At 54.0% G+C, this 21,300-nt stretch overlaps 8 protein-coding genes across 8 annotated transcripts; 5 read left to right on the forward strand and 3 right to left on the reverse strand.

Moving 5' to 3' along the window:
* The first annotated feature begins 52 nt into the window (after positions 1–52).
* Positions 53–1,451, forward strand: BDW70DRAFT_134506 (SET domain-containing protein). The gene is made up of 2 exons (XM_073736524.1): positions 53–878; positions 964–1,451. Exons 1-2 carry the CDS (start codon positions 96–98, stop codon positions 1,207–1,209), a joined length of 1,029 nt encoding a protein of 342 aa, XP_073596953.1. The 5' UTR covers positions 53–95; the 3' UTR covers positions 1,210–1,451.
* A 160-nt stretch (positions 1,452–1,611) lies between these two features.
* BDW70DRAFT_159137 (major facilitator superfamily domain-containing protein) lies at positions 1,612–3,466 on the reverse strand (the record flags this gene model as incomplete). Its single annotated transcript, XM_073740643.1, has 4 exons — positions 1,612–2,814; positions 2,867–3,036; positions 3,087–3,221; positions 3,274–3,466. The coding sequence occupies 4 exons, from the start codon at positions 3,464–3,466 to the stop codon at positions 1,612–1,614; spliced, it is 1,701 nt and encodes a 566-aa protein (XP_073596954.1).
* A 95-nt stretch (positions 3,467–3,561) lies between these two features.
* Positions 3,562–7,090, reverse strand: BDW70DRAFT_167291 (uncharacterized protein; the record flags this gene model as incomplete). The annotated part of the gene is made up of 9 exons (XM_073742188.1): positions 3,562–4,786; positions 4,835–4,965; positions 5,004–5,138; positions 5,187–5,616; positions 5,669–6,243; positions 6,295–6,427; positions 6,477–6,531; positions 6,582–6,725; positions 6,916–7,090. The coding sequence occupies 9 exons, from the start codon at positions 7,088–7,090 to the stop codon at positions 3,706–3,708; spliced, it is 2,859 nt and encodes a 952-aa protein (XP_073596955.1). The 3' UTR covers positions 3,562–3,705.
* A 60-nt stretch (positions 7,091–7,150) lies between these two features.
* Positions 7,151–8,779, reverse strand: BDW70DRAFT_159139 (2-polyprenyl-6-methoxyphenol hydroxylase; the record flags this gene model as incomplete). Its single annotated transcript, XM_073740644.1, has 9 exons — positions 7,151–7,235; positions 7,285–7,385; positions 7,432–7,611; positions 7,664–7,703; positions 7,748–7,859; positions 7,911–8,070; positions 8,113–8,126; positions 8,175–8,239; positions 8,283–8,779. The coding sequence occupies 9 exons, from the start codon at positions 8,777–8,779 to the stop codon at positions 7,151–7,153; spliced, it is 1,254 nt and encodes a 417-aa protein (XP_073596956.1).
* Positions 8,780–9,066: 287 nt separating this feature from the next.
* Positions 9,067–10,194, forward strand: BDW70DRAFT_159140 (uncharacterized protein; the record flags this gene model as incomplete). Its single annotated transcript, XM_073740645.1, has 3 exons — positions 9,067–9,263; positions 9,310–9,525; positions 9,582–10,194. The coding sequence occupies 3 exons, from the start codon at positions 9,067–9,069 to the stop codon at positions 10,192–10,194; spliced, it is 1,026 nt and encodes a 341-aa protein (XP_073596957.1).
* A 561-nt stretch (positions 10,195–10,755) lies between these two features.
* Positions 10,756–13,244, forward strand: BDW70DRAFT_33197 (flavin-containing monooxygenase). The gene is made up of 4 exons (XM_073743778.1): positions 10,756–11,235; positions 11,301–11,420; positions 11,473–11,871; positions 11,947–13,244. The coding sequence occupies exons 1-4, from the start codon at positions 11,151–11,153 to the stop codon at positions 13,038–13,040; spliced, it is 1,698 nt and encodes a 565-aa protein (XP_073596958.1). The 5' UTR covers positions 10,756–11,150; the 3' UTR covers positions 13,041–13,244.
* Positions 13,245–14,061: 817 nt separating this feature from the next.
* BDW70DRAFT_33199 (sulfatase domain protein) lies at positions 14,062–17,265 on the forward strand. The gene is made up of 2 exons (XM_073743779.1): positions 14,062–14,707; positions 14,764–17,265. The coding sequence occupies exons 1-2, from the start codon at positions 14,382–14,384 to the stop codon at positions 17,216–17,218; spliced, it is 2,781 nt and encodes a 926-aa protein (XP_073596959.1). The 5' UTR covers positions 14,062–14,381; the 3' UTR covers positions 17,219–17,265.
* Positions 17,266–18,280: 1,015 nt separating this feature from the next.
* BDW70DRAFT_167294 (cellobiose dehydrogenase) lies at positions 18,281–21,060 on the forward strand (the record flags this gene model as incomplete). Its single annotated transcript, XM_073742189.1, has 6 exons — positions 18,281–18,368; positions 18,443–18,621; positions 18,702–20,034; positions 20,097–20,221; positions 20,298–20,391; positions 20,450–21,060. Exons 1-6 carry the CDS (start codon positions 18,320–18,322, stop codon positions 21,058–21,060), a joined length of 2,391 nt encoding a protein of 796 aa, XP_073596960.1. The 5' UTR covers positions 18,281–18,319.
* Positions 21,061–21,300: the final 240 nt, after the last annotated feature.

Here is a 21,300-nt window from a genome sequence, read left to right on the forward strand (position 1 = left end):
AGAGACACACAATTAACCCAAAGAATCCCGGATTGCAACCACAAAGACAGTCGGCAAAGTAACCGCCGAACCAACTAGACAGTGTCTGCTTGACTATGCTGCCTTGGGTCCACCCCCATTTAGCACAGAGCGTGAACCCTGACAAGGGCCGTCAACTGCAAGCAGCTCAACCAATTCAACGAGGCGAGGTTCTTCTCATCGACCCGCCCTATGCTATTATCCCAATTTCCGACGTAGACGCAACAACAACCAGTCTTCGAAAGGCAATCTGCAGCAATCCCCAATGCAATATCCCTATCTCTCAAGACACCGCCACGCGATGTCCAAACCGCTGCAACAAAGACGTATTCTGGTGCAATGACTCCTGTCAGGAAACAGACAAAGCAAGACATGATTTCGAATGCACCTGGCTAGCAAAATACACCACATCCCTACTCTCAAAATGGGGGGAGTACAACTTCGGCATGCTCTGGTTAATCGTTCGAATCCTATCTAGACGATACACGGAGTCCTCCTATCCCCATACTATCGAGGACAACCCACAAGCTCACGGCTCACACCCATCACTATCCCGTTTCGAATTCGGCTGGCTCGCTATTGATTCCCTCTGCGGCACCCCGGAGACTTGGTCTCATGCTCAAGTCCGCGAGTGGACTGTTCTCGTTAAGAAGTACCTCAGCAGCTCGACGCTCCCACACGGCTTATCAAATTCCGACGTTCTAGCGCTAATCTGCAAAGAAGAGGCAAACTCATTCGGCCTCTATCCGCGAGAAACGGGGGTCTTTCCGCCCCCAAATCCGCCGGTCAGTAGAGGCGAACAATTTGGAGCGGCAGTGTATCCGCGTGCTTCGATCGCGAATCATTCTTGTTGTCCAAATGTATGTTTCTTGTGCTTCAACTCACTCCTACCCTTTACCTCTGTCGACAGTGATAGTTATCAGAGCTGATACCTGTCTCTTTTAGATAATCCACAAACCAGATAAACATGGTCGAATGGTCTTTACGGCTGGACAGGACATTGCTGCAGGGGAGGAGTGTTGCATTTCGTACTTTGATATGACGCAGTATGTTTCGCTCCAAGATCGGAGGCGCCATTTGCAGGGATTATTCCGGTTTAAGTGTGGGTGTTCTCGGTGTCTAGAGGAGGAGTTGGCAGCGGCTGATACTGCCAGCGAGACGCATTGGGATGCCTTTCCGGAATTTGCTTGATCAATGCTGTGCTCGGAGTCCTGCTCCGGTCTCATGTAGGGATTTAGAGATGTGGTTAATCAAATATGTTAGAAGCGGTTCATAGAAATGATCGGCAGCTCGGCAGGTAATGGCGATCAAGAATACGTCTCAATCTCTGCATAGATTCAAAGACGTTAGCGTTATTATATATATTTTCCGTACAGTTGTCCTATATGGCTTACTGTCTCGTTCTGTCGAGTAGAAATCTCGTACGGTTGTATAGCTACTTGGTGATATATTCAATACTTCATGGGGGTGAAAGAACGTCCACCAATATTGCATATTTACGTGTGATCTGCCATTTCAACCATAATTCACTTCGAAGTACGCAAAGCGATAGTCCTCAAACAAATCCAGACTAAAGTACCGATGATTGCCAGCTCAATTCGCTGTATGTCTCTGGCTCCGCTCCTTCATCTCCATCCACCTCCGCCACTGTGACAGATGACCTTCGTTAGACCACATTTTAAACTCAGGAGACAAGGAAGAAACGGAAGAGCTTACTCTTGGATTCAGGAAATAAACGGGCACTCCTAACAGGAACACTCCGCCGACAATCGCCGCAAGGATTCCCATCGCAACGGGGTAATCATACATCTCCGTCATTGGATTAATCCCATAACTCAACGCAAACGCAACGATGTTTTTCACGCCGACTACAGCCACAATGGCCGGCCCGGGATTCTTCTCCCATGCTTCGGCCGCAAATGACGTCGACAGAATAAGCACAGCCACGAAGGTGATCTGAAAGAGCGTCCAGCCCATATATGGCCCGCCCCAAGTTGCGCTGCCATCCGCTGTGAATCCGTAGAGGAGAAGGGCCACCACTCCCAGGATACCAGGGAGAATAAAGAGGGGTAAGCGGTGTTCGGGTGTGTGAATCCCGCCATTCCGCTTCGCCATCCACACGATGAATTTGTCGCCGAAGAAGCCCGCGTAGAGCATGCCGCCGAAGCCACCGAAGACGCCACCGAGGTTGATTAGCCCAATGGATTCTGCGGGCCAGTGGTAGTTGTACTGTAGGACTGTGTTGTAGGAGAGGGACATGCCGATTGAGGAGCCGAGGACGACGGAGGCGACGAGCGTTGCGTACAGGATGCCGGGGGACAAGAAGGCTGAGAATATCTGAAGCGTTGTTCGGGGGATGAGGGTCAGGGGACTTTCGGTTGGCGATGACCATGGGACTAGCATTTGCAAGTATGTCTTCTTTGGCCGGAGCTCTTCCGGTATATGGCCGTCGTTGCGACTGTCTGGGTGGCCATGTGTGTCGAGATACTGTCGTGTTTCGTCCTCGCTGAGCATCCTAGTTACGCCGAACTGGTCTGTGACAACCATGCGACCATGGACAAATTGGGAGCTGCGCCGATAGCTAGTTTCAAAACCTAAGAAGATGGCAAGGAGAAGGCCGACGGCGATCGTGATCGCAAAGACCCAGTAGTACCACCTCCATCCAAGAGCTGCCACTTCGTAGGAAGCAGCTAGATTGAGACATCCGGTAATGGCGCTCTGTGCTGCCCAATACATGCCGTATACCATTCCATGTTGATGCACGAACGTTACTTCAGCTAGGACGAGAGGCAGAACCTGGTTGAGCCGATGTTAGTGGGCAACGCTTGGTATGAGGCAGGAAACCCACCGATTCAGTTACACCAGCTGAGAGACCCTGGAGAATCCGCAAACCCAGATGCTGTTCCCAGGTATTGCAGACAGCGCAACCAATGGTGGCTGCGAGAAGGACTATTGTCGAAAAGATTGTTGTGAATCTTCGACCGTAAAGCAGAGCGGTCGGAAGAACAAGAAAATTACCTTGCTAGGTCAGCAATGGAACATATAGTGGAAAAAGCGGATTGACTGACCGACGCCGACAAAAAGAGAGGGGAAAGTAGACAACCAGACTACCTCATTGGTACTATGTCCTTCGGCTATGTAAAGCTGGAAAAGGACGTCAAGGAACGCCCCTAGGCCTCCAACAACTGACAAAGACATTGTCGCTAGGGATCATCAGCACAAGATCTCGTCCGCGTTTAGTGTCGAATGACTTACAGAACCAGCAACAGCTCACAATGATGCCGACCTTCTCCCACCTTGTGTAGTTCAATGGATCATTCGGGTCCTTGCTGGGTACAGGCAACCGCTGTATCTGTCCATCACCATCGACAAGAACTTGTCCGAGTTCAAAGTTAGGTTTTCCATCTTCCACATTCTCTGCTAGCTCAATGGCCCCTTTCTCCTCCATTGGTTGCGAAGCGGCGTAGAATCAGTGCCAATTTCAGAACGTCTTGGTCTGGAGGACTGAGAGTTTATCTACCCCATCACTGTCATTCTGCGCAGAAGCGGAGACTTGTTGAGAGTGCGGAGACCCCACGGGCGAGACCATTGCGACCACCGGATGTGGACAAGCCGAAGAGTGGGCGCCCCCCACACACTATGCCCACCATAGCGATTTGCTCGCCTAATATTGGCAGCTGTCAACTCCTAGGGCAAGCACCCCAGCTCACGTATCAAGTTGCGCAAGTTTTCGACCAGAGGCGGCAAATAATCAGTTGCTCCTTGAAAGTTGCCTTCGTAAACCTGTCTTCCCACATCCATCACTAAGCGGGGACTGGTGAGTGGACAGAAAACGGCGCTATTCCCAGCACCGGCAAAGTGGAGGGTCAGGCCAGGTTGGCCTACACTCCGGTTAATAAACGACTTGATAAACTCCGTTTCTGGGCCGTCCAGGCTGACTGCCAGATTGGGATGGCCACTTGTTGGATTTGTGTTGTTATTATCGCGCTGTTTCTCACCACACCAGAGTAGCCCAAATACCCATAGAACTAATATAGCATGGTAGATTGCGAGGTTATCGAACCCTCGAAGTTGAAATGGTAGCACTAGCCGAGCTGCGCGAAGAACTTGCCCAGCGTGCCAAATCGAGGTTCGAGCCTCTTTAGTTAGGGCCCACTCACGGAGCTTCGGGTACTCGCGTCTTGCTTCCATTTCTCCAAACTGCCCAGCGAAACGCTGGATTGAGTCTAAATTAACATGAAGGTGCATCATAGCAAATTCGCTGAAAAGTGTTGCGAGCGGCGGGGCATTTTGGATATTTTCGCTCGCTGTTTTGATACATTGGGACCTAGCAGTATCCTGGTCAGCCTTGAGCTCTTTCAGAGACAACAAAGTACCGTACAAATCATCCTGGCGAGTCTGCAGCCACAGCCTAGTTACAGGCCGATCATTGGTACGGCTGTCCGTGAGCGAGGTTTGTTGGCGGAACATCAAGACTTGGGTCATCAGCCCGTGTAGCACAGCGGAATTCACTACACCTGTGTCAATGTTGACAGGTAGATCGTTTAATATAGAAAGATCAGACAATAGATCCCTCAAAGATAAATTCGAGGAGACGGCATGAGAGTACTTGGTCTCCAAGAGTTCCTTCCAGGCAGCTGCCGTCGGGGCAAGCCACAGATCACGTGCGCTCGGAAAGGGCACGGTAAACTCGGCATAGCTGGTCAGTGCAGGCCTGTTCATTGCTGCCGCTGCCTCCACGTCATGTTCAAAAAGGTGGTAAGCGAGGCTGAATCCAGGTCAGTAGTGTTAACGTGGCTCAAGAGTGCCCGCCTACCGCTTCAATGACTCCTGCTGTATCCACTGTAACCAGGCGTCTTCTATTGATCCACCGCCTAGATCTTGTACTGGCTGAGTATCTGAGTAGAATGAGCGGTCAAAAGCTCCAGCCCTTCTTAAAGCCTGATTCTGTCAGATATATTCACCTTCTTGGGCGTGATACATACTGTGCACAATGGCTGTAGGTGGCTTTCCGCTATCTGCATCTTGCGTTTATAGCCACAGAAAATGCCAATATCCAACCACATCATAGAAGCCTGAAAATATTGCAAATCTCGCAGAACGCTGTTATCAGATTCAACCTGTCATTGTTAGCGATTCTTCTCGGGGCTATAAGTCGATACGCTTACTAGGTGTGCCAGGCTGACTCGGACGATCTCTAGAAGGAGCACACCCGCCTTGCCTACTGACGGAATAGCAGAACATACACACCCAGCAGCAACGAGAGCAGTCAAGAGTTCAGGCCTGGAGTTCTGGCGGTACAAGGTATACGGGTGGATCCAGGCATCTGTTTCGGTTCTTTTCGAGATACCGATCTTGATCAAAGCGTCAAGCGACTCGGCGGTTGGAAATGAGGGAACGGAAAGCCGCGGTCCGCCAGTAGCGAGAACAAGTTGGAAGATGTTATCCCGCAGCTGCTGTGTGAGCTTACCACGGATATTCAAAGCTTCAAGCCGAGATCTGTGCAGCGAAGAGATGGAAGCCGTCATGTCCCCGTCTCTGAGGGGTATCTGGCCATCCTCGCTAAAGCCGTTTTGGTTCTTTTCGGGCACCCAAAGCCTGTTAAAGTTAAGTAAGATAGTGTGTTTTGGTCAGGAGACCATGTGCATACCACAAAGACCTTCGAAATGCAGCTACGCGCTTCTTCGTGCTCTCTTCTTCAGTGTTCGGATCTTGGTCTGATGATGTTGGAGCAGGCGATGGATTGTATTCTAATATTTTGTCCAGGTCCATGATAATATCGGAGCCGAATAAGTTAGCATCAGCAGTAGCAAATCCCGGGTCACACATAAAATCCAAGACGCCCCTCGGCTGCTGCACGCCTGGGGCACCAGTTGAGCAAAGCTCGGATGGCATCATGACGTGCTCGAAAAATGCTGGAAACTCGCTCAAGTTATCGACAGGATTACTCTGATCGGAGATGCCAGTAGGAAATGATATAACAGGCGAAGCAAGCGATGCTGGTGAGTATAGCGGATTTATCCCGGTTTCCAAGGCTGGCGGTGCCTGGCAGTTCCCACTATGGGCGATGGATACAATCGACGGTGCTGTGCTAAGGTCGACATCAGGTTCGCTTCCTCCTTGACCCTGGGGTGTTTCGGTTTCGGGTGTAGCCTTGGCCATTGTTCTAAAGCGGCGCTGCCGTTGCTTTCGTGGAATACATGGTATTCCTTTCCGTTGACATCTCTGGCCATCAATTAGAGCATAAACCGACATTAAACCCCTTTGAGCACGTACATTGCATGGGCTATCGTTGTCACAGCTCGCTTTCGCTATTGCGCATTGCTCACACGCCTCAACCGCTCTCCCTGCGTGTTTGCTGAGAGGCGTGCCACTTGTGTGGATCAATCGATGCCGTTGCAGTACGTCCCTTGCCCTGAGTCAGTCTGATTCCTTCTGCGGCTGGAATGGCAACGTGCCTACGGTTGAAGCCGTGATGACAGGTCGGACACCGAAAGGTTCGCTCATTACGATCTTGTTGCCTGTTAGCTTTACCCTCAAAGGAGATATATACTGTAACACACGGGAGTCCAAATGGCGAGCTAGGTGATCGGGCCTCTCGTAGGCCCTGTCGCACTCGGGGCACTGATGTAAACTAGCGGGGTCCTTGACGCGGGGTGCTTTGCTTGGAAAGGACATGGAGGCATTCTTGATTGTTATATAATGATCTGACACGGAAAGATCGAATGATGGGTGCAGAATGGCATATGAAGAAGTTGGGCCAGTCGGGAGTCATGTGGACTTGCTCTGCCGACGCTAGCCTAAACAGGCCTCCCTTGGCCTCTCTCTTCGCTGCTCCAACACAGCCCCGGCTTCCCCGCCATCTTCCCTTTCCTAGCAATACTATGCATCTCTCACACTTTTCATTGAGTTTACACTCATGAAACTCTCCAATCGATTGATGGTTTTTGACAATTGCGAAGTAATGTTGTTTCATTGACCGCGTTGCAGACCAGTGACGAGAGTACGCGCAGCTGGCCCAGTCGCGCAGGCTGACATTATCACAGACTACAAAGGTCACCGGGCAACACATTTTTCTACCGCAATATACATCATCATTGAGTGCTTGCAATATACATCATCATTGAGTGCCTTACGCTGCGGAGGCTGTCTGCCGCCGTAGCCAATCCTTCGCACCATGATACTTGCAGTTGAACGTCATGAATTCGTCGGGTTTCCTATACAGCCTGATTAGTCCGTGTTTACGACGCGAAGAGCGGGGCGTACATTGTGACTGTTTTCGCGCCTTTAGCAGTACCCGGTTTTGCTGCCTGCCGGCTGTAGGCTTGAATCAGGCCCGCGCGGTCGTGTCGACTACGGAATACGTCCTGCAAATCGTAAGACAAGAGCAAGGCTTCAGCGGGATCACAATACCTCGAAGATTGGGCCGATCTCTTCAAGAGAAGGGCTGTCTACCTGTTCTGCGAAAAATGCACCCAGTGCCTCGGCATCCTCAATTGCTTGACTCGCTCCTTGCCCTTGGGTTGGTAGCATCGCATGAGCTGCGTCTCCAATGAGGAGAACTCGGCCGCGGTACCAAGTGCGAAGAGGATCCTACCACCACGCGAATCAGTACAGACTCGGTATCAGACGGTGAAGCCCTTACGATGTCGCGCAACTGCCATAATCCGAGGTCCCGCGAATGCCTGAGCGAGTTAGCTGGCGCTCACGACTGTCGACACAAACTTACTTGAAAATACTGGTTACCCAGTTAGGGAACTCAGAAAATGTGTCCAGCATCTCTTCTAGACTGCCTTCCGAGACCCAGGATTGTTTCGCGTTGGGATCCTCATTCATCCGCTCTGCCGACTGTCAGCGCCTGGTAGTTCATTTCAACAGGAGTTGGCACGTACCATCAGGGACCAGGGCAACAATTCCGAACACTTCGCCTTGCCGGCCAGGGCCCATGATCAGACGGCAGTCATGTGCTACCATCATCGAGGTGAAGGGACTTCTAGGGTTGATCCTGCGGCAGAATTCCGGTTCTTGCTCTTCGAGGACGTCTGAAGGGATCTGTCTTGTGAGCGTGATTCAACGTGTCACGGACACCCTTACCATGAGGCGGTACGCTACAGCTGTTAGCTATTGCAAACACTTTTTTTTGAGTTGGGTCATACCGGAGTGGCCTGTTGGCAATGGGGTAAAGTCGTCCTCCAGGACATATTTTCGGAGAACGCTATGTCTGCTTATTGTCAGTCTGAACGCGAAGGAGGACTTGTACTTACATGCCATCGGCTCCAATGATGACATCACCTTCTATCCTCTCGCCTTTTTCAGTCTCTACAGTTCCGTTAATAGGATCACAGTGAACCACGCGGGACGAGACTCTGATCTCGACCGCCTGGCCTTCTCTATCGGTCGCCAGTGCGGCTCTTTTCAGCGCATCATGTAGGTCTCTTCGATGATAGACTATCCGACTCGCTCCATATTCGTTCGTTGTCAGCGGGACCTCGTTGACCAGCTCTCCGTCGGTTGAGTAAACACGGAAGCCCTCATCCACCATGCCCCGCGCCCCTTCTAGCACCTTTCCTAGCCCCAATGTCTCATATACGATCTTACTCGCGTTTGGCTGGAGCGAAATCAACGCTCCAATCTCCGTATTGAGTCTTGATTGTTCGAGCACAATAATCTGCCTGTTGCGAGCGCGGAGCGCTATAGCAGCCGTAAGGCCCGCTATACCTCCGCCGACAATAACAATGCGGAAAGGACGGCTGGTTTCCATAATGTGGCAAGATACTGGATTGGATCACTTCTCGTGATCCTCGTGATAACGCCAACTTTTGACCAGCTTCGCCCACTTGGTGTCTTCCCTCCACCTCCACCTCCACCTCCACCCCCACCTTCATCCTCCACATTCCGGTGAGTGGGCATTACGGAAATGTGGGCGGTGGGCGTTAACCCAGTTGACTATGCTACGTATACCAGTCGTTGCAACAGTGGTATAAACTGCGCAAATGCTTCGCTTCAAGTCGATGTAATGCCGTGAAGACCGCCATTAAACAAACCAACATGTCTACCGCCACAGTTACCGAATCCGTCACCATCACCAAGGACAATGTCCGCATGCGCCTGGATGGCAGAGACCCTAAGTTTGGAGACTTTCGCGATGATCTCGCGCGAGACGGTTTTGCCGTTGTGAAAGGAGCCATTCCCAGAGAACGGGCTCTCAAATATGCCGACGAAATGCACTCATGGCTGGAAGGCTTGTAAGGCGCCTCTTACCCGCATTCACCAACACAACTGACGAAACAGCAACCTTGGCTACGACCGCAATGACCCGTCTACGGTCCACAAAGACCGTCTTCCCCTCATCAACGAGAAAGGCATGTGCATGCACTACGGCGTTGCCCACGAGAAGTTTGTCTGGGACGTCCGCAGCGAGCCCGGCGTCGTCGAGGCGTTTGAGAAAGTCTACAACGACAAAGACCTCATCGTCTCCTTCGACGCAATTAACTTTGGCTTCCCAAAGTATGCCTTTGAAGTCCTCAGTCCACCAAACTCTACGCTAACAGGTGTCCATCCAGCCGCACCGACCTTCCACCAAACAAACCCTGGCCACACCAAGACCAAGACCCCGACAAGCCCGACTTTCGCTGCCTCCAAGGACTCGTCAACCTCCTCCCAAACGGCCCCAACGACGGCGGTCTGATCGTCTGCCGCGGCGCGCATCTCCTCTCCGACGAATTCCACAGCGACCCGGTAATCCGCGCTGAAGAGCGCATCCCCGCCTGGACGCCCGAATGGTACGGTTTCACCGAGACAGGCATGAAATGGCTCGCGGACCGCAACTGCGAGTGGGTCAAGGTCTGCGCGGAACCAGGCGATCTCCTCCTCTGGGACTCCCGCACCCCGCACTATAACCTGAGCCCCAAGGGTCAAACGCCGAGGTTCTGCATATACACCTGCTACATGCCAGTTGCCGACGCGAGTCAGGAGGATCTGGTGCGGAAGAAGGAGGCTTTTGAGAATTGGCTCGGCACGACGCATTGGCCGAATGCGAAGCACACGGGATCGAACGTTGCGAAGAGGGATGGGAAGGAGTGTCCGTATAACCGATTCAAGCCGGTAACGGAGCCGGTATTGAGCGAGAGGGCGTTCAAGTTGACGGGCATTCCGTATCTTCACAGCCGCGCTTAGGTGTTCTAGCATGCAATAGCTTCGGGTCATTTATATATTATATGCACATCGCTCACCCTGATATCTACGTAATTCAAGCAACGACCTGGCACCTCCAAATCTTGGATTATGACCCATCGCGCCAGAAGTTGATCGCAACCCTGCCCTACAAGCTGGCCTATCGATCCAGCCGAGTGCCGATACTACAGCCTAGGAGAGCCGAGGTGTAAGGCGCATTCGTGCGGCAGGCCTGGCGAAGCCAATAGAATTGAACCAATGCTACTACATTTCACAAAAATTGGCCTGAATATGCTCGAGGTCACTGCTAATAATGCTGTTCTCATTCTTTCAATGTCTGATGACCAGATATTCGACTTTTACCAGTTATTCGGCGCCTAGCCAGGGGCCGAACATGCGTAGCAAGAACGCGAATCTTAGTGGTCCTCTATATATTTCCGGCGGCCAGCGAACCAGTTTGTTCCTGCCTTTGCAGGTATTATTTAAAGCAGTGGCCTTTTTATGCAGTTGTAGGTACTAGCTGCCCTTGGGGGTCACATGGTCTTAATGCCTGGTTCACCTGATGTGACTTTTGCAGTAGATAAGGTTGCCACTACAACCTTTCACTGATCACAACGCAACACTGCAGATGCCCCAGGGCAGGCAGTACCACCCACCCAACGCAATGGTTAAAGCGACGAGCTGCCTTCTCCACCCTCATAGGCTGATCGCTGCACGATGCACAACCCCTGTCGGCTAGAGCTCCCCTCGTTTCCCAGGTTCAGCCGAGGTCGGTCCGTCCAAAAGGCGGGGAAAGGTACTCTAGACTCGTTGAACGCTGGCGCTCCCGGTCCGCTTCCTTCGAGCGCATCCCTGGATCTATCTCCAACGCTATCTCACCATCCAGACGATCTAGATTGTTTGCTTAACAACAGTACACTATACAATACTACACTCTACTCCGCGCGCAGACATCCAAGATGGGGAGCGCAACCATCAATCAACCAGTCGGAAATACGGACTATACGCAGTCGACCGTTGCGATTGTTGGGGCGGGGATTTCGGGTTTGTCGCCTTTATTTGGCAATCCTTGATCCTGACGGTGTTGTGTTGCTGATATCTGTCGCCAGGAATGTGCATGGCCATTGACCTTCTCCGTCGCAACCACCGCAACTTTGTCATTCTAGAGAAGGGCAGCTCGGTCGGGGGTACCTGGAACGATAATAAATATCCTGGCTGTGCTTGCGATGGTACGCCGAAGCTTGTCCCATAACTGATGATTGGTAATGATTGGCTTCGCAGTCTGGAGTGCCCTGTACAGCTACTCCTTTGAACAGCGGTCTACTTGGACACGCGAGTACCCGGGCCAGGAGGAAATTCTGCACTATCTCACTGGCATTGCGGGGAAGTACGGTCTGTACCCGCACATCAGGTTCAACTCGACCGTCGAGGAGGCGCGGTGGGACGACGAGGCCCGGAAATGGAAGATCAAGGTGTCCGTGTCCGGCGCGAAAGATGCCCAGTTCCAGGAAGGATACGAACTGTCGGCAAATGTGCTCATTTCAGGCGTCGGACAGCTGAATCAGCCGGCCTGGCCGAATATCGAGGGGATGAATGAATTCAAGGGGAAGAGTATGCATTCGGCGCGATGGGACTGGACGTATGATTTCAAGGGGAAACGGATCGCTGTAATCGGGAACGGTATGCTCAGTCGAGTGGCTTTTATTGGGTCCCATTATGTTGGTAGACAGAATAGATGCTGATTGAACTGGACAGGAGCGACTGCGACTCAGATCGTGCCAGAAGTAGCGAAAACAGCGTCGCATCTGACGGTTTACCAGCGGACTCCGCAATGGATCATCCCCCGAGACGACAAGCCTGTACACCCGGCGCAGAAAGCACTGCTCTCTATCCCGTTCTTCCGAAACTGCAAGCGCGCGTTCATGATGCTCTACCGCGAGATGAGCCACGACTTCATCGTCAAGTCGGACGCAAAAAACTCGCAAGAAGTCCGGGAGCTCGCCATCGGACATATCAAGAAGGGCCTCCCTTCAAAGCCGGAACTGTGGGATATACTCACACCCAGCTATCCACCTGGTTGCCGCCGGATTTTGGCCTCTGATGACTACTACCCAGCGCTGGGCCGGGAGAATGTCAAGCTGGACACGCGCAACATCCAGCGCGTCACCGAGACAGGCATCCAGACCGCTGATGGCGAGACAACCGACTTTGACCTCATCGTATACGCAACCGGTTTCCGCACGGTCGAGTTCCTGCACCCGATCAAAGTGTACGGCGCAGGCGGACGCGACCTGGCCGAGATCTGGGACGGCGGCGCGACGGCCTACTACGGCGTGACGGTCGAGGAGATGCCGAATTTCGGGCTGCTGTACGGACCCAACACGAACCTGGGCCACAACTCGATCATTCTGATGATTGAAGCGCAAAGCCGCTACCTCGCCGCACTGATCGACCCGGTCATCCGCGCCAAAGAGGCCGGCGCATCACTGGCGATTCAGCCCAAGACAGAGATCGTCCGCGCCTTCAACGCGGACATCCAGAAACGCCTGGCGAACAGCAACTTCGCCGACCCGGCGTGCAACAGCTGGTACAAAACGGCCGACGGCCGGATCACGAACAACTGGCCCGGCACGGTGGTCGAGTACCAGCAGGCGCTGTCGCGGGTGCGATGGACAGACTACGTCGTCGACGAGGAAGCCGAGAAGTTTGTCGACAAGAAAGAGACGAGGATCGGACACGTGGAAGAGGTATGGCCGGTCAGCAAGTCGACACTGCTGCTGGGGCTGAGCGTGGCAGTGGCGGCCGGGGGGTGGTATCTCCAGGGGGCCAGGGCGTCCAGGCGGCGTTGAGCAGTTGGATTCGTTGGATTTAGTTCAGGGTAGTTCAGGGAAGCGATGACCTGGTCTTTGGCGGTCAGCGCGATCATTGGTTGGCGTCTCGTATAGCTATTAGTAAGGAGCCAATTCAGGATGCTAGGATGACTCAGGAGTAGCGGCAGTGCTAGCTTGAAGCTGACTGGTAAGACATGTGGGTTCGAAGAATTTTTCAGGCTTCCATATTCTACTCAGGTTCCAAATATATCTTAAATATATCGTCTAAGAGATTTTTCGATCGACAGTCCAGGGCTTGTTTCAGTTTGAAGCTTCTGGCTGTTCAAAACATCACCGTGAAAATCGCCTTGGCAAAAAGCGATCCGGCGGCGCCGAGATGGGCGCAGACGGCCGATCGCTTAGTTTTCTCCGCAGTAATGCCGCAGATTTTTTAGTTGAAAGGGGCTCGAGTGGTGTCATTCTGTTGCTGCCTTGGCGAAATCTTGTGCGGCCGACCCAGTGGAGCAGTTGCGGTCCAACAGCGAAACGCTTAAATCGCGTCAAGGGTCGGTTGCTCAGCTGCCACCCATGGTTGCGAATGAGACGACCCGGTTCTGACATCATGATCCTCCATGATGATCCTACTTACACTCTTTTGCCTGTGTTTTCCACCGTTTCCCATTATCGGGTCCCGTCTCCTGGGCGGTCTCGAAGAGACCGCACCACACTAGGACTCTGATGGGACGACGGGAGCTCCGCCGTCGAGGCTCAGAATGCCGCCCGCTGATTGGTGGAAACGCTGGACCCTCTAGTGGTCTCAGTCGGGCTCGACCGCTATCTAGAAAGAGAAGGTGGTCACGTTATTCTGGGGGAGGCAAAAAGTCTTCTATGGACGAGGGCGGTCATAGGAGAAGTTCCTGGACGCGGGCAAGCGAACAGTTGGACTTCGCACCAGTCCCATACGGCAGTTGGCAGAACACAAGCTGACCTCTACCTCTTGTACTTGTACTTTGTGTACGGATCGTGGTCAATTGAGCTATAAATGGCAGCGGGTCCAGGGTCCAATAGCCCAATTTATGTAAGGTAAATCGCTCTGAAACACCCAAACGGGCTTTTTGGCCGTGGTTTGCGCTACGCCCAGCGCTAGCATTGCGCCTCCATGTGGAGTTGTCTACTCTTTGTTAAGTCTTTTTGAGCTGCATCTCTGCCACGTTCACCACTCGTCTCCAACACCTCGACCCTCATCCTTTTTCATCATTCCTACTTGATTGTCTCCGTCGATACCTCTTTCTTTCTCTTTCTTTCTCTTGCTTTGCCTTCCCTTCCCTTGGTCGTTCAAATATGCACTGAGCGGCGGCTCTCATCCCGGGCGGCGACAAGATGAGAACCGTACACCAACTCAAGCTCTATCGCAGCTGCATCTCCGTCTGGAACCGTCTGCGGTCGTCGCCTGCTGCCTTCTTCGATGTCTTCTGGGACTGGACCCGGCGTTTCTTCTTCACACTGAGCTTGCTCGCACTCTTCTCTGCCAAATCGCTGCATCTCTATGCGCATCTGCATTCCCTCCCGGCCGACAAGTTCCTGCTCTGGGGGGTCACCTTCTTTACGCAGGATGTCGCGTGCACTCTTCTGATCCGGATTTGCACTCAGAAATTCCCGTGGCGATGGCTGGACGCTCTGGCGGCGCTGGTCGTGATTCCGTTTAGGTACTTGGTTTCTGCTTCAGAGATGACTGCGTGGCTAATTATGTTGCTTGTGTTAGTCTGACCATGTCCGGAATGGCCTCGGCCAATATCTCGTTCTTCTTCACGGCCGGTGCAGAAATCAATTGGCGGCAGGCGAAATCGTTCCACCGTGATGCGGCTGCAATCCGCACTCTGCTCACGGGGTTGACCGGGTTCTTGATCGTCGAGGCGATCATGACGGTCATCGCTTGGTTTGTTGCCCCTTTCCTGCACCGGCTCGTCGGCGGCGTATTGCATATCCTCGCCGAACCGTTCAAGGTCCTGTTTAGACCACTGCTCACTCGCGCCGCCAGCCTGTCGTCGCGGATCTGGCGCAGGCGGCTGGGCAGCGAGACGCTGCCCGACCCGGACGTCTACGAGCAGATCGCCGTCGAGGATTACCACGACTACAAGAGCGACGAGGATGATGATTACTCGGATTATTCCCAGCGGCCGCCGCAGCGCATATCGCTCATCAAACGGCTGGTGGTCTGGTTGCCGTTGCTTTGTCTGGGCCTCCTGCGTAGCGTGCGGCCGCCGTACCCGTCGTATATTTTCCTCTCCAGCGCCCTTCCGATGACGCCGTTTGCTGGAATGCACCGTCCAACGTTGGGCGAGCAGGCGGGGAATATCCCCGACTATGCGTGGCTCGAGGGTAAGACGTCTCTTGGCAAACCCCCCAACTGGGACTGGATGCCCGAGGAGACGCTGCCTGGGTTCAAGGACTGGCATAACAACCGCGAGCATTATACCCCGTCGCAGGACCCGCTGCACCTGTCAAACCTCCAGGTACCGGTCCTGGACGAACTGAAGGACGTCCTGGCCAGTGGGGAGGTGAACATCAAGCATGTCATCCTCCTCAAACTCGAGAGCACGCGAGGCGACGTCTTTCCTCTGCGCAACGGTTCCTTTATGTGGAACAAGATCGTGGACTCGTTTGACGGAAATGAAATGCCAGAGAGCGCTGTGCGAACAGTGGCCAACCTCACTCGCACGGCCGAGTATCTCACTGGGTTTGACTCTGGCTTTGACCAGTACCGTGACGGCGAGCGCAGATCGTACGGCGGGATCAGCGCCAGCAACGCCTTCACGACAGGGACATATACCATTAAATCTGTGGCCGGAACGGTCTGCGGGATCTCACCGCTCGTCGCAGACTTCAACCGCGAGTACAAGTATCACTTGTACAACCCGTGCATGCCGCATGTCGTCAACGCACTCAGCCACCAGGTTGACATCACCAACGGCTCGGATTACCGCACTTGGCCATGGGAGTCGATCTGGATGCAGTCGGTCACAGACACCTATGACCATCAGGATCTCCTGACGCCACGATTGGGATTCCGAGATATCTATACCAAAGAGCGCATCGAGAACCCGGGTGCAAAGCACTACCCGGTTAAGTCTAAAGAGGTCAACTACTATGGCTACCCGGATACAGAGCTGAAGGAGTACATCCGCGACGCCTTCGACGACGCCGAGGCGAACAATAAGCGTCTGTTCCTCGCCCATCTCACCGGAACAACGCACCACCCCTGGGGCATGCCGGACGACAAGTACGAGAACATCATGGGCCCGGCCTTCCAGGGCAAGAACAACGATATGAACAAGTACCTGAATACGATCGGGTTTGCGGACCGTTGGATCGCTCAGATCATCGATATCCTGGAGGAGAAAGGCGTCCGCAATGAGACCCTCCTCGTGATGGCGGGCGACCACGGCCTCTCCCTCCCCAATGACGGCGGGATCACGCCCTACAGCAACCCGCACATTGGCTCCTTCCACGTCCCCATAGTTCTGGCGCACCCAAACCTACCATCTATCGAAGTGAAGGACCCTGTCATTTCCCTTCAGATCGTCCCCACCATCATCGACTTACTGATCGAATCCTCTTCTCTCGGCCCCAACTCCACACAAGCGGCACGGGATATCCGCACTCTCTACGAGGGCCAGTCTCTCATCCGCCCCCTCTTCCAAGAGGCAAACGGCATGCAGGACTGGCAGTTCAGCGTCATGAATACTGGCGGGTCGTGGCTCGCCGTCCGGTCGGCTGCACGGCCTCAGTGGCGCATAGTCGTCCCACTCATCGACGACGTCGAGTGGCGGTTCACCGATATCGAAAAGGATCCCCAGGAGAAGAAGCCGTTGACGAGCTTCAGCTTCTTCGATCTCATGGATACGCTCTGGCGCGAGTATCGGGATGACAAGAGCAATACTCCCGACGAGCATGACGAAGAGCTCGTCGAGCGCGATGGCCATGAATTCTTCAAACACCCTCCTCCTCCCCCTCCTCCCCCTGGCCATCACCCTCACCACCCTCCCCCTCCAGGCGGCGGCCCTCCTCCGCCCCCCATCACGATCACGCCGTCTCGTCCGCATCCCGAAGATGCACCCTGGGAGCCAGAGGTCGTTCGTTGGGCACGCGACGCTGCGCATATGGCCGAATGGTGGATTGCAGACAACCACCGGCGGTATGGGTATAAGAAGCCGTGACCGCTCAGGGAAGGATGATGATTAGCCTCGTCCGTTTCAAATATGGACATGAGCATCCCCACCCACCCTAGCCTTGGCGCCAGGCCTCGGCTTCTCACCGTGCCTCTACGTGGGCCTTGACCAGACTCACTACGAGTCGCCGATAGATCCAGTTCGGCCCCCATCCTCCCCTCCAGCAATCACCGAGATGACAGTGACAGCAACACCGACACCGACGGTGATGCTGAGGCGCCCAGAGCGATACCCACCGCCGGCACCACTTCGCACAATCGAGTACGCTGTACATTAGCGACATCCCACCCTTCCATCTATCCCGTCGTCTTCCTCTTTGCGTAGTCTGGGTATCTGTATCATTTTTGTTTTTATCTTTGGGAGCATAGCACGCATGACATCTGGCTTTTCCTGTACATATTACTTGCTCTATCATTCCGCCAATTTAACATCTATCGCTACTAAGCCAGCAATCCACCTTGTATGAGCCTAACCTCTTATCCGTAATCGAACGCCCCTTATTCGCTCTCTCCTGGATGAGCTTTAATTTATTCTGAAGTGATCGTCGCCCACCCGCCCGACTCGGGGCACGGTCCATAGAAGCCGTTTCGCATAGAGACGCCGGACCCAACCCAAGTTCAACATAAAACAACCCTAGCCGGGAAACCCATCATGGTTCCAAAACCGTATTCGCCGCGGAACCAACCTAATTAGAGACGGCTGTTAAGATGAGACAGGCCCGGTTAAAGTGCGACACCCTGCGGTCTTGGCGTCTTGAGTTGGAGGGGCCTGCACTCCCAGCCCTGCTTGCCGTGCAATATGCCGAAGGAGATCGCTCCTTTCCTGGGACGATATGGAAATCAAGCGGATGCTTAATTGTACCCGTTTCATTTGCGGTGGGTTTGTTGTTGCAGGTTGAGGCTGCTCGGAATGGCCACTGCTCGCCGTCGGCTAGCTATATATTCCTCCAACCCATGCGCTCGACCAGGCATGCTTCCTATCTGTGATTGCTCTTTGCCAAGGTTGCAGTTCACTTTGTTTTGCTCGTCCTGGTGACGATTGCCTCCCTTCGTTTCTTTCCCCTTCTGTTTGAACCTCCCTGTCCCCGACATGCATTCATTCCTTCGTTCATTCGCTGCCCTGGTGGCGGCTGGTTCTTGTATGCCTAAGCCCTAACCCTCCTTCCTCCAGCTCACAATCAATTGGATAGATATTAACAGCAAAGTAATTCAGTCCTCCAACCATGCGTCGCCCAGTCTGGCGACCCAACTGTCTACACGGATCCCGATACCGGGATCGTCTTCGACACCTGGACTGTCGAGGCGAGCTCGTCGTCCGCCGGGTTCACCTTCGGTGTCTCCCTCCCTGAGGACGCGCTTGATACGGATGCTACAGAGTTCATCGGATACCTGGTGCGTCTGCCTGTCCTGCCCGGTTGACAATGTCGCAGGATGCGCAACAGAGAAGGGCAGAGATACTGACAGATCGGCAGTCCTGCAGCTCTTCCAGCACGAGCCAGTTCACCGGCTGGTGCGGTCTCTCCATGGGCTCCTCGATGAACAGTAACCTGCTGCTCGTCGCCTACGCGCAGGACGACACCGTCTTGACCTCCTTCCGCTTCTCCTCCGGCTACGCTATGCCCTCCGTCTACAGCGGCAACGCGACCCTCACTCAAATCTCATCAACCGTCACTGCCGACAAATTCGAGGTCCTCTTCCGTTGCGAAGAGTGTCTCCGCTGGGATCACGAGGGCGTCTCCGGTAGTGCCACGACGAGTGCCGGACAGCTGATCCTCGCATGGGCGCAGGGTGAGGAGTCTCCCACCAACGCGGACTGCCCGGACGACTTGAGTCTGGTCCAGCACGAGGCGCAGGGGATCTGGGTAGGAAAGCTGGACGCCGAGGCTGCAACATCCAACTACGAGACATGGGCTGCGCTCGCGACCAACGTCGTCGACGGGACTTGCGGTAGTAATGGTGGCGGCGGTGGTGATAACGGAAACGGGACGACCCCAGGCGTGCCTGTCCCTTCAAATGTCACGTACGACTACATCATCGTGGGCTCTGGTCCTGCCGGAATGGTCCTCGCCGACCGACTCAGCGAAACTGGCGCAAAGACCCTGCTTATCGAGAAAGGCCCGCCTTCTATCGGACTCTGGAACGGCACCATGAAGCCGGACTGGCTCAACGGCACCGATCTGACCCGTTTCGACGTGCCCGGTCTGTGCAACGAGATCTGGAAGAACAGCGATGGCATTGCCTGCCCCGATAATGACCAGATGGCCGGATGCCTCGTCGGCGGTGGCACGGCAGTCAACTCGGGTCTCTGGTGGAAGCCTTACAGCAAGGACTTTGACGAGTCGTTCCCGGAGACCTGGAAGTACGACGACGTTAGGGATGCTGTGACGAGGGTCTTCACGCGTATCCCTGGCACCACGACCCCGTCTACCGACAACAGACTCTACCTTGCCGAGGGCCCCAGCGTGATCATGAACGGTCTTCTTGCCGCTGGCTGGAAGGGAACGACATTCAACGATGAGCCGGAAGAAAAGTACAAGAGCGTCGGATACAGCCCGTACATGTTCAGCCATGGACAGCGCAACGGGCCCATGGCGACGTACCTGCTTGATGCGTACCAGCGCCCTAACTTTGACCTGTGGGTGAACACCGTCGTGAAGCGCGTCGTGCGTGACGGAGCGACTGTGACCGGCGTGGAGGTCGAGCCGTTCAACGATGGCGGATACGAGGGCAGCTTGCAGCTGAGCGAGGGAGGAAGAGTCATTCTCAGTGCCGGCGCTTTCGGAACCCCCAAGATTCTTTTCAGGAGTATGTTGCCTCATTTCTTAACCCGGTATCATGGCCTTGATATATGCTAATTTTACATACAGGCGGAATCGGCCCTGAAGACCAGCTCGCCATCGTCAATGGCTCTGCCTCTGACGGAGAGACCATGATCTCTGAAGACCAGTGGATCAACCTTCCTGTTGGCGAGAACCTGATGGATCATCCTAACGTACGTGCTGCTTCATACACCCTGTCTCTTGCAAAGTCTCTTTCAGAGTGGGAAGAAAAGCTGACCGAGTATGCAGACCGAAATCGTCGTCCAGCACCCTGACATCGTCTTCTACGACTACTACGCCGCCTACAATGACCCTATCGAGGCTGATGCACAGAGCTACCTTGGTATATCCCCTGGTCCCCCTCATTCTATAAGACGAGATCGCTGACAAGGTGACGTTAGTCAACCGCACCGGCCCCCTCGCCCAATCCGCTCCCAACGTCAACCCTGTCTTCTTCGACCAAGTCACCGGGAGCGACAATGTAACCCGACAACTGCAGTACCAGGCCCGTGTCGAGGGAAGCCACAATGTCGCTGACGGCCATACAATCTCCATCTCCCAATACGTTGGACGGGGCCAGACCTCCCGCGGCAAGCTGACCATCACCTCCGCCCTCAACACGGTCGTCAGCACCCTCCCCTGGCTGCAAGATGACAACGACACAGATGCTGTGATCGCGGGTCTGGAGCGTCTCCGTGACTCGCTGAGCACCATCCAGGGCCTGACATGGGCGTACCCCAAGGCGAATGTCTCCATGGCCGAGCACGTGAACTCGATGGCTAAGACCGGCAGGGGCAGCAATCACTGGATGGGATCCTGCAAGATGGGTCCTGATGATGGACGTGACGGAGGGTCCAGTGTTGTCGACCTTAATACGAAGGTGTACGGAATGGATAACCTGTTTGTGGTCGATGCTAGTATCTTCCCTGGTATGATCAGTACGAATCCCTCGGCTTATATCACAGTTGTTGCGGAGCGAGCCGCGGAGAGGATCCTTGCATTACAAGGGTAAACGACAGGTTAATCAAGCTGTTTGCGAAGCTGGTTGAGTTTTTGTTTAATAGAGAGTTTGCTCGGACATTCCACCTTCAATCACAGTTCACTTCCTTGCATAAATGGCCCAGGGTGGAGGCATATACGCTTTCTATCTACTCGACGTATGCACCATACCTATAGCTCGCGTAAATTGTCTCGTTCCGAAATAAATGTAGCTCATCGCTCATAGGCGAAGAGGTATACTATGTGCGTCCAC

Source organism: Aspergillus foveolatus (assembly GCF_047715535.1).
Source record: "Aspergillus foveolatus strain CBS 279.81 unplaced genomic scaffold BDW70scaffold_18, whole genome shotgun sequence".
Lineage (NCBI taxonomy): Eukaryota > Fungi > Ascomycota > Eurotiomycetes > Eurotiales > Aspergillaceae > Aspergillus > Aspergillus foveolatus.